At 28.9% G+C, this 10,579-nt stretch overlaps 1 protein-coding gene across 1 annotated transcript; it reads left to right on the forward strand.

Annotated features, from left to right (window-relative positions):
• Positions 1 to 572: 572 nt before the first annotated feature.
• LOC108332474 (uncharacterized) lies at positions 573 to 5,997 on the forward strand. The gene is made up of 7 exons (XM_017567755.2): positions 573 to 1,100; positions 2,184 to 2,283; positions 2,978 to 3,043; positions 4,089 to 4,203; positions 4,412 to 4,494; positions 5,364 to 5,425; positions 5,601 to 5,997. The coding sequence occupies exons 1-7, from the start codon at positions 946 to 948 to the stop codon at positions 5,713 to 5,715; spliced, it is 696 nt and encodes a 231-aa protein (XP_017423244.1). The 5' UTR covers positions 573 to 945; the 3' UTR covers positions 5,716 to 5,997.
• Positions 5,998 to 10,579: the final 4,582 nt, after the last annotated feature.

The raw sequence follows: 10,579 nt of genomic DNA on the forward strand, positions 1-10,579 counted from the left end.
ACTTATAATGCGATGAAGATTTATTCGGCTAAAGTGTTATTTGGCCGACAAATTATTACAGAATAAATGTAAAAAATAAATAATGTATATTCATTGTGGAAGTTTATTGATGTCGAAATTATTACACGGACTAGTACTATAAAAATAATCCGTAAAGTAAAATCATTTAATTAAAAATTTTAATTAAAATTTATAAAAACAGTCAAATTTATTTATATTTGTCGTTTAACTTATCCATTTAAAAAATATGTTTTATTTATTATATATACAATTTGCTTAGTTATTTCTTACAGCTTTAGATGAAATGAACTTAAAAGGGATTAGAAATAGAATATATTAAGACCAATAAATAAACTTTGCATATTTATATAAAAGTTAAATGAATAATTAAAGATGAAATTTATTATTAATTAATGTTTAAAAGAGTGATTAAATTTTTTAAAAATAAAGATATCGGTGAGATGCAAAATGGAAAATAGGAGGGCAAAAGTGTCATTTTGCGCGTAGCATGAGAAGTTCATCCCGTACAAATTCTATGTATAGTGGCCCAGTGGGTGAGGAGTTGCAGAAAATCTTAATTCCTTAAAAGGCAACTATTTTTTTTTTTCTCTTAATTTTTTTTCAAAAAAAAATAATACCCTCTCTCTCTCATCCCTCTGCAGTTTCATTCAATTCCGCCTTCAATCAAAAACCCCTCTCTGCTTTCGCTCTCTTATCTCTCTCTTCCATTTCCTTCCTTCAATCTTACCACTATTTCTTTCACTTCTTTCTCTCTCTGGCTTCGATTTTGATTTTGGGTTTTTTTCTTCCCCTTTTCGTTTGGGTCGATGGTGTTGGGCGTGTGACGGTAATTGGCGGGAAGTAAGCGTCAATTCCGATAGGCCATAGGTGGAAAGTTTGAAACTTGAGGCGTTTGAAGGAAAGGGGTTATCGTTTTTGTCTTCGATGGCTAACCCATCTGGGAACCATCAAGAACACACGCACGTGTCGTCTTCTGCTCCAGAGACTTCAGGTGCGGCTCTCGCCATGAAGCACAACCCTGGCATCTCCCTCGATTGGACCGCCGAAGAACAAGCCATTCTCGAAGATGGACTCTCCAAGTGAGTATATTTTTTTTTTCTTTTGTTTGTGTTTGGTCTTTTGGGGTTGGGTTGTGTTTGATTTGAGTGTTTATTTTTTTGGTGGAGATTGGGGGTGTTTTTTGGTTTTTTACATGTGCAATTGCTAAATCTTATCTTTGTGGTTTTATGTGATTGGAAGTGGCTTTCTATGCCGAGCTGTGCTTTCTAGGCTATATCAAGTTCATAAACAAATCGAACTCATTTTCCTTTTATAAAACGAGTTGAATGAGCTAATTTCTTCCTTAGTTTAAACATTAGTTGAGTTTAATATTTTAGCATCAACTCTACTATGTTCCACTTTGTAATTTTAATTAATGAAGATTTCATTTTTTTTATTATTCAGTCAAATTCATAAAATTAAGTACTGAATCAAAAATATTATTTGCTATTATAATTGCTGCTGCTACTACTACTGCTATTATTATTAATTATAACTAAAAAATTATGATAAGCTAACGAGTCTACTGTGAACTGAAAAGCTAAAGCTTGTTTGCAACGAGCCAAAATGCTAGCTGTCTCATGAATTCAGTAGACTGATTTCCAATTCGACTCATGGATAATCCTTTCCAGCTAAGTTTTCAGTTTGGGTCTAAGAGTAACCAATTTCGGATTTGGGTGGGTGTTCAGAGCTTTATTCATAAAATGTTTATATTGTATTTTTAATGTCATCATCTTGTAAATGCCTGCTTACTTCATTTACACAAAGAGTTACTAGAAAGTAGGACAATCCAAAACTGAATTGGGTCATATGTATCGGTGGAGATATCTTCTATAAATCGATCATTGACTCGTGGTTGTGATGGCTATTTGAAATCATTACAACATAGGAAACTGACCTTTTGAAATTAATATTATTTTCAAAATCTTTATCAGTAGTGATATTAAATTTATTGCTTAAATAAAACAGCTTGATTTTCTATGTACTTAGATTGCACGGTAAATTCCTTTTTGTTGTCGTACTATTTGATTCCTGTCTTTGGATGAGAAATTGTGTATTTATGAAGTTCTATATGGGTAGTTTTAGTTATTAAATTAATGAAGATTCCAAATATCTCCTCTTAGGTATGCCTCAGAATCCAACATAGTGCGCTATGCGAAGATTGCTCTACAGTTACAGCATAAAACAGTTCGTGATGTAGCACTGCGGGTCAGGTGGATGAATGTAAGTTAAATACTTGTTAGTTGCTGTCTTAAGTTGTTTATGACATTCTGAAAAACTATCTCCCCTAAGTTGATAAGGGTGCTGTTACATCAGGTATAAGCATATATCTATATGTATGTACATCAATCTCTTATCGGTTTGAATCATATATCTACAAAGTTGGAGGCTATCACCTTTTCATGATTCCTTTTTAGAAGATTGCCATAAAAGTGTTCAAGGGTCTAATGAGGGTAGCTCATGCTTGTTCAAATTTCTTGTTTGATGGACACGTCAAAATCTATTCTTAGATATGTTGTTGCATGGTAGATATCAACTGCATATTGGAACTATACGTTTATTAATTTGATCGGGTTTTGGCCTGTTATGCTCTCCCTTGTGAGTTTTTCATGACCTGTTCTTCAGCTTAGATGAAAGATTCTTAATTAGGTTTATTGAATTACGTAAGATACCTGGTCAAATTCTTCAGGACTAACCGTAATTGTGCTTTGTAAAAGAAAAAAGTCAGTGATGACTGGATCTACCATTAGCATGGTGTGAGATACTTTTTCTGATAAGTTCTTAAAGACTGATTGCTCCCCACCCTTTATATAATGCAAAAAGAAATAAAGAAGCTTACTGTTATTTTTGGGATTGCTTTATACTTAGTGTCTGTGATCACTTTTTATAATGACTTTTATTTTTCATTTTCATGCAGAAGAAAGAAAATAGCAAGAGAAGGAAGGATGATCATAATTTAACTCGGAAAAGTAAAGATAAAAAGGTACTGCTTTCATTAATTGGATACTCTTATAATTATTGTATTAATTTTTAGATTGTTTTTGTGTTCCACTCTTGTGCATGCCTATAGAGATGCCTTTTTAAATGTCTTCTAATATATGAATATTGGTTGTGTTTAAACCTATCTATGTGGGTGAATATATCCAATACTTGGTGCCTTTTGCTTGCTCATGCTGGGACCCTGGGACTCCTAATTTCAAGTTTCAAAATATACATATTTAAGTAAGAAATTTGTTTTTAATAACCTATTTCCAGGGTAAATTCTCTTGATAGTCTTCATATTGGTTCATCCTTTTGTTATGTGGATCAAGAGCTGACGTCTGGACACGTGCTTCTGTAGACTGCTTATGACTGTTGAGAAGACTGTAGATTGCTTTTGAAATTTGTAAAGCTTATAAACTTATCTAGAAGCTCCTTTTTCTCAGAAAGCTAAAGAAAACAAAAAGAAGCTTTGCTGCATGTCATGACACCAAAGTGATATATTCCACTTCTTTTTACAAAACATTGGTAGCTTCTATAAAAGTAATATCCCCTATTTTCTAAATCTGAATATCCAAAAGTATTTAAGCATTAGGTATTCTTGCACCTTCTATTGCCGGATTTCTAGAAGTTTCATTTCCAAGGAGAAAATGTTGCATGAATGTTTCATATGGAATTTGAGTCTGCTTTCAGTATGTTCCTTTAAAACGTGTGATGATTGCTCCACCAATTGCATGATGATGGTTATTATTATTGTTTTAGTTTTGGGATAGACTGTTTATTGTATGTGTTAAATTTTCTAACCAGGAATAATGTTGAATGGGATTTTGTCCCCTCATTTCTTTTACTCTTCAAATTTGGTGATGATTTAGCATCACCGAAGAAGTTTGAAATACTAGGAAAGTGGAACGAAAGAAAAGTAAAAAGGAAGAAAGCTAACTAAGTGTTATTGGATTTGTGAAATACTGGAAACACTAGGCTCTTTCTTTATTGTTATATTGATGTTCAATCGAACTTTAGATGCTTAGCGAGTTATATTTGCTTTCCAGGAAAGGGTTTCTGATCCTGCAGTAAAGTCATCTAACTTTGCTGCTCGGTCCAATGTCTCTCCTTATGCTCCACCAATGATTACAATGGACAACGATGATGGCATCTCTTATACAGGTTCAGTAACTTAGCCTAATACCTTGTGAATTTTTTCATAAATTTGGATGTGATTTACACCATGCAAAGATAACAATGCAGGCTTCTGTGTCTCAATGTCTTACAGGCACTTCTTTCGCCTTTGAAAAATTTAGTGTACTCGCTTTATTTTTTTAAACGTTCGAACTTCTGTTTTTGAATTTGGAGTTCTTTTTTTTTTTTTTTGCAGCAATTGGTGGTCCCACCGGTGACCTATTAGAGCAAAACGCACAGGCCTTGAATCAAATCTCCACAAATCTTTCTGCTTTCCAGGTGAGCTGACAACAATTTTAATTGATTTTCCCTATTTTGTGTGGACGAAACCGCTTGACCATACATTGAATTTCTGAGTCAGACTTCTTATGAATGCTTTTGTATTCGCTGTGTGGCTGTGGGTGTTAAGCATTTTATTTTTTCCTAGTTCTCTTTTGACATATTTTCTCTGCACACCCATCTTTTAAATTCATTGCAATTTGGTCTTTCAATTCATTTTTGTGTTTTCTTGTCTTCGTCAAGAATTCTCAGATCTAGGATGTTGTCGGAGGCACTGGAAGCCATATTTGAGGTTTTGGTTTGTCTAGTAATGCGAGAAACCTGTGCTCAGGTTATAATAGAATAGAATTACAGTCCAGACGCGGGTTTCTTCAATTATAACTTGAAGGGCAATAAAACAAAGGGAAAATAGATATGAACAATTATATTCTTTAGTTATTTTTCTAATTTTATAACAATCAGTATATATTTTCTTCAAGTATTTATCACACAAATGGATAACTGAAGCAAACATTAATAGCATGCCTTAATTCTGGAGGCAATATCACAGGATTAAGTTAAAATTCCAAATACAGAGAATGAAGTATTAATATCCTATATTAGCAGAGAGTGATAACAACATTTCTATGCTTTATGTAATAAGGGCAGTTTACGTAAATGCAAGTAATTGTACCCTGAGTATGTTTGTTTGAATATACTTGCCGAAAATTTCTCTTATGTGTTTTTGTTTTGTTTAATATCTTGTGTTAATTTAATCAACAATCTGGCATGATTGTATGTTCTAGTTTATTGTTGTTGGTAATCGGTTCCATTCTGAGGGGTATTATTTGTGGTTTTAAAGCTAACATGTTGGTGATTTTTGTTTCCAGGTACAGGAGAACATCAATCTTTTCTGCCAAACTAGGGACAACATCCTTAAAATTGTGAACGAGTGAGTTGTATTTTTTTTGTTCGTTTCTATGTTTATTCTGTTTGTAAGTGCTATATTTGTTTCTCTTTTTATATTTATATTGCGGTCTATGAATGCTAGCCTGTCCTTTCCTATTTGAGTAGAAAGAATTTATAATCCAAGGTTGGCATTTTAATGAAAAGATTTGTGTTTTCAGGTTAAATGATTCACCAGAGGTGATGAAGCAAATGCCACCTCTTCCTGTGAAAGTGAATGAAGAGCTAGCGAATTCCATACTTCCAAGAACAGCTCTCCCTCCACAATCATCATAAACATTCATTGCCTCTTCTTCATGCATATTTCTGCCTGCACTTGGTCAGGACAATAACTTCCAAACGCCAATCAACTTCACCCAAAATTTACTTTTGGAAAAAAGAAAGCAAGAATGAATAATTGTTGATAATCATCAAGTTGAATTAATTTCAAAATAATTTTTATTTTATTTTTCTGATGTTGCTTTCCCTGCTTTTTGTTTCCCTTGTTGGCCTAACTTAGTTGTACTATAGGAATTATTATTTAGTATTCTTGGTATTAATTGAGTTAAATTTAGGCAATTAGGTCAATAAGTTGTGGTATAATTTTATTTATCGTTCGTTATTTATGTGGGTACATTTCATTATGCATATATTTCATTATAATTCTTGTTATAATGATCTTATGAGAGTCGTTTATGAAATTAATAAATATAGGATTGTCTTTTATACTCTTGCCTCCTTTGTACTATTAAATGGTAAACATTTTTGAGCAGTGTCTTTCACATTTTGGATACGTGAAGGGTGTGAAATGCAAGTGTCGTTTTCTGATGTTAAAATTAATACGTGGGGACATGGCAGAAACTTGAATTCTGCAGTCAAATGCGTATTGTCAGCTACTTTCTGTCATCTTTCCGGAATCACCACCCACATTTATTCTTCCTCACTTCAATCTCTTTTTATATATGCTTTAGGGGGTTTCTTTCTGCCACCCCCCGGTTTCCTTCTCCACCTCCATGGGGTGCAAAATAGACAAAATTAATCATGCACATTCTTCCTATTCTCTCGTTTTCTCTTCTACTACATAATTTATAATTTTCTTAATTATAGAATCTGAATATATTTTTGGGAAGAGTATTTATTTTTTCATAAAATGATTTTTGAATTGTATAATTTAAAATATTTTTATTGATTTCAGAGCTACTCCTACATTGGACAATATGAAAGTTTACTAAGTCGTGCAATTTAGAGGTTACTTTTTTTTTAATGGAAAAATTGACTTCTAAATTAAATAATGCATAATAGGTTTGGAATATGAAGTATACATTATTCTTTTCTAAAAAAGTTGGCTTTTGGATAGGAAAAAAAATGACTTCTGGATTATGCAATTTAGTGCTTATTCCAGATTTTAAAGCCCATATTAGAATGCACGGACTTCCTTATAATAAGAGTAAAATAGTAATTTTATGGGGATCAAGGAATAAAGTATGGGGTGTGAAGAGAATATCCTGCTTTTAGTTTTCGTTGTTTTGTATATTTGCTTCTTGCACCCACCCTTCCTTGTCAATACCGTTGGGTTCCATACTACACATTGGAAGGAAGTCTGCCAAGTCCAAATCATACACAATTTTATTTAGTCACATTTATTCAACTATTTTATATTATATTAGAAACGTTTTGTAAATTAAGCCAGATTAAAAAAATTATAAATTAAATGAAATTATATTATTTTTTTATCTGTTTGACAATAAATTTAAATTTAGTATGGTTTGTAAAATAATAGTTGTATTTATAAAACTTAAAATATATATCATTTTTCAAACATGTTAATGTATTTTGATCTATCTACTAAATTTTTATATTGAAATTAAAAATTAATAATATGATTAAAAAATTTTAAATATATACAATGTTTTTATTATTCTTTTTATAAAAGTCGAACAAAATAAGCTGTTAGTTTAATACAGAATTATATCAGATTGAAAAATTATATATTGTTAAGAAAGTGTACTACCACCCATATAAGTTTTTAAATAATTCATTAGGTTAGATTGAGTCGGAACAATATTCTTCAATCAAATCAAATTATTTTAAATTTTTATTATATAAAACCTCTAACAGTTGACAAGAAATCCACTTGGCTTAAAAATATACTTGGGTTATTAATATTTTTACAAAGTTGAGATTTTTGTATATTTTGAATTATATTTATTTATATATATTGTAAATTTATTTTAGGTTTAATAGCTTTTTTTTTTCAGTTTTATTACATAATATCAATTTAGTTTTTCAAGTGTTTGAAATGTGTCTTCAATTATTAATAAAAAGATATTATTAACATAAAATTTAATAATTAAGAATCATTTTAAATACTTTTAATATGAGAAACTGAATTGATATTATCCAGAAGAAAAAATAGGCTATTAAACATTTATTTTATTGTTACTTGAAATGATTTGTCTCGGTAAATTCCTCTCCCTTCCCCCAAAAAAAGTGTTCAAATTCTTATTTTAATTTTATATAAATACTTTTATACTAAACAAATAAATCTTGAAGTCCTACATAACGTCATTATTTAAAAAATGTCCTTATAAATAAACCTACATCCTATCTTCATATTATTATTTATTTTTTATTTAATGTTACATTAGCAAATATAGTAATAGAAAACTATTACTCACTGTATTGAACTTATTTAATTGTGAGATATTTAAAGGTATATTTGAATTGAATGTCCTTATCAAATTATTTATTTGGATTTCTTTTCTTTATTTTCACATGTTGTTTCAATGTTTTTATTTAAAATTTGTTTAGATAACACTTTTGCAATCAACATTGTTTTATTTGAAACTTGATATTTTGTTATATTTTTATTTTTAAAAGAATTTTTGGAAGATAAAAGGTGTATTTAAACTATCTTTAATCTAATTCACTTTATATTTGAGTTTGTTTTGATACACTTAATAATCTTACGTCACTCAACAGAAACAACGACAATAAAATAGATTGGTAGAGTTTTATTATCTTATATTCATTATTAAGATAAAAATTCATCCACATAATCATATCCAATGGGTATAAGATTTTTGTTTCATCTCCATTTTCATCGAATAACGATATAAGTTGATTTGATGAAAGTATAGGATTGAATTGAAATGTGTGAAGGAAGGAAGAACATAACAAGAAGAACAACGAAGGAGAAAAAGTAAATTGTTGGATTAAGCTTTATTGATAGATTTATTGACAGACAAATTTATCAATAATTTTTTTTAAATTATTAACGAATTTTATGTATGTAATTATTGAAATTTTCTTTATTAATAATTGAAATTTGTATTATAAATAGATTTATTAAAAAAAATTTGTCGATATTTAAAATTTTAAAATCCATTAATAAAATCCATCCACAATTTAAATTTATCAATAAATTTATTTATGTTGATAAAATCTTGTTGATAGTTTTAATAAAAAATTTTATAATAAACTTTTATATTATTTAGTAAATAAATGAATTATGTGATTGAACACTTGACATTGAGAGTCAAATTTTTATATATAAAAAATAATAAATAATAAATAAAAATATTAAAGAATAAAATTCCAAAAATATGGGTCTTAAAATTTATTTTATTGATATAAAATTTGAGAAACACAAAAGAAAAAAAATATAATAAAAATTGTGATAAAAGAAAAAATACCTTTGAATTATGTATATATATTTTTGAATAATAAATCAAGCAATTAAAAAAAACAAATATACAAATATATAAATATTAATAATTTAAGATAAAGACAAAATATATATTAATAAAAATATGAAGATCAAAATAAGATAAATATGTGTCTGTTCATCTTTATCTTCGTACTCAATTAAAAAAAATAAATTTTATCTATTGTATCCCTCCCGTTAAAGCATAATATTTACATTTCATAATAAAACACACCATTATAACAATAATAAAAAAGTGTAAATATAATTTTCTCAAAAACTGAGTTATTATTGTAATATATTATAAATTTAAAATTTAAAACTGAACACGATTTCTCAATTTACAAAAACCCATAAAAAGTTAAAACCTTCAGTTTCCATGGAGTTTGATTTCCATTCTAAAAACGGAATTAAAACATTATTTTTCATCTGTTTCGTTATCGTCCATAATCAATCAGACAAAACAAAACAAAAAGGTTAGTAGCAAGTTTCTTAGTGTTTAAGAATGGAACTAGAAATACAAGAACAGAGAGAGATGTGGAAATCACTTTGATTGATTCTTTGTTTAAAATTAAAATTTATCTTTCATAGTTGCATAAACCATCTTCCACTTTGCCACAGCTCAAATATAAAAACAAAGAAAAAACACAATAAGGGTCCAAACCAAACACAGCCTCCACAATTGCAGAAATAATTTAAAATAAATAATAAAAAATAAATAATAATAATAATATAAATAATCGATCACACTCACACAACACACCTTGAGTTGAAGTGTTGAGGTTGTCCATCTTAGATTCTTTCACTTTTCCTAGATTTCGGTCCGGTTTACCAATCAAAAGTACTGTCCACGTCACCATTGGTGTCTGTTTCATACTTTTTTTTTTTCATTTTTTAATTTGTTGAATGAATAGTCATAGTTTATATTCAGAGAAGCTTTATATATAGAAATTATAATAAGTTTTTTTGTTGCCTTTTTTGACCCTTGATCATGGAGGGAGCCAAAACAGTGCCCTTTATTAGGGAGGTTTTTTCTTCAATACAAATAAATGCTGCCCTTTCAGTTTGAATTTTTCTCCATGGCTTTTAATTCTTGACTTTTAATTTCAATACTTTTTAAACCTTCTTGACCCTTTTAAAAGGCAAAAATATTTTAATTTTGGGTGATAATTTAAAAGTGTAAATAATAGTCTCCAACAAATATTAATATATTTCAATTTTAGTATAATATAAGAAAAAATATTAGTATAATAATTTTAACTTTGTTTGAACTATGTTAATAATTAATGTAAATACCTGCGTTTCATCTTTAATACTTGTCACACGTATTTATTAAATGAAGAAATAAATTTAAGATAAAAGTAGAACTATTAAAGATATTTTAAATTTATTAAGAGCTCTAATTGAATACTATTAAACTTAATGTGTGTGTGTGTCACCAAATAAATGCATAAT

This window comes from Vigna angularis, chromosome 11 (assembly GCF_016808095.1).
Source record: "Vigna angularis cultivar LongXiaoDou No.4 chromosome 11, ASM1680809v1, whole genome shotgun sequence".
Lineage (NCBI taxonomy): Eukaryota > Viridiplantae > Streptophyta > Magnoliopsida > Fabales > Fabaceae > Vigna > Vigna angularis.

Excerpts from the sequence above, each read along its gene's own strand:
- LOC108332474 (XM_017567755.2), top strand. The coding sequence starts at position 946 with ATGGCTAACCCATCTGGGAACCATCAAGAACACACGCACGTGTCGTCT. Across the intron at positions 2,284-2,977 it reads TGCGGGTCAGGTGGATGAAT|AAGAAAGAAAATAGCAAGAG; the intron begins GTAAGTTAAATA and ends ATTTTCATGCAG. Across the intron at positions 3,044-4,088 it reads GGAAAAGTAAAGATAAAAAG|GAAAGGGTTTCTGATCCTGC; the intron begins GTACTGCTTTCA and ends TTTGCTTTCCAG.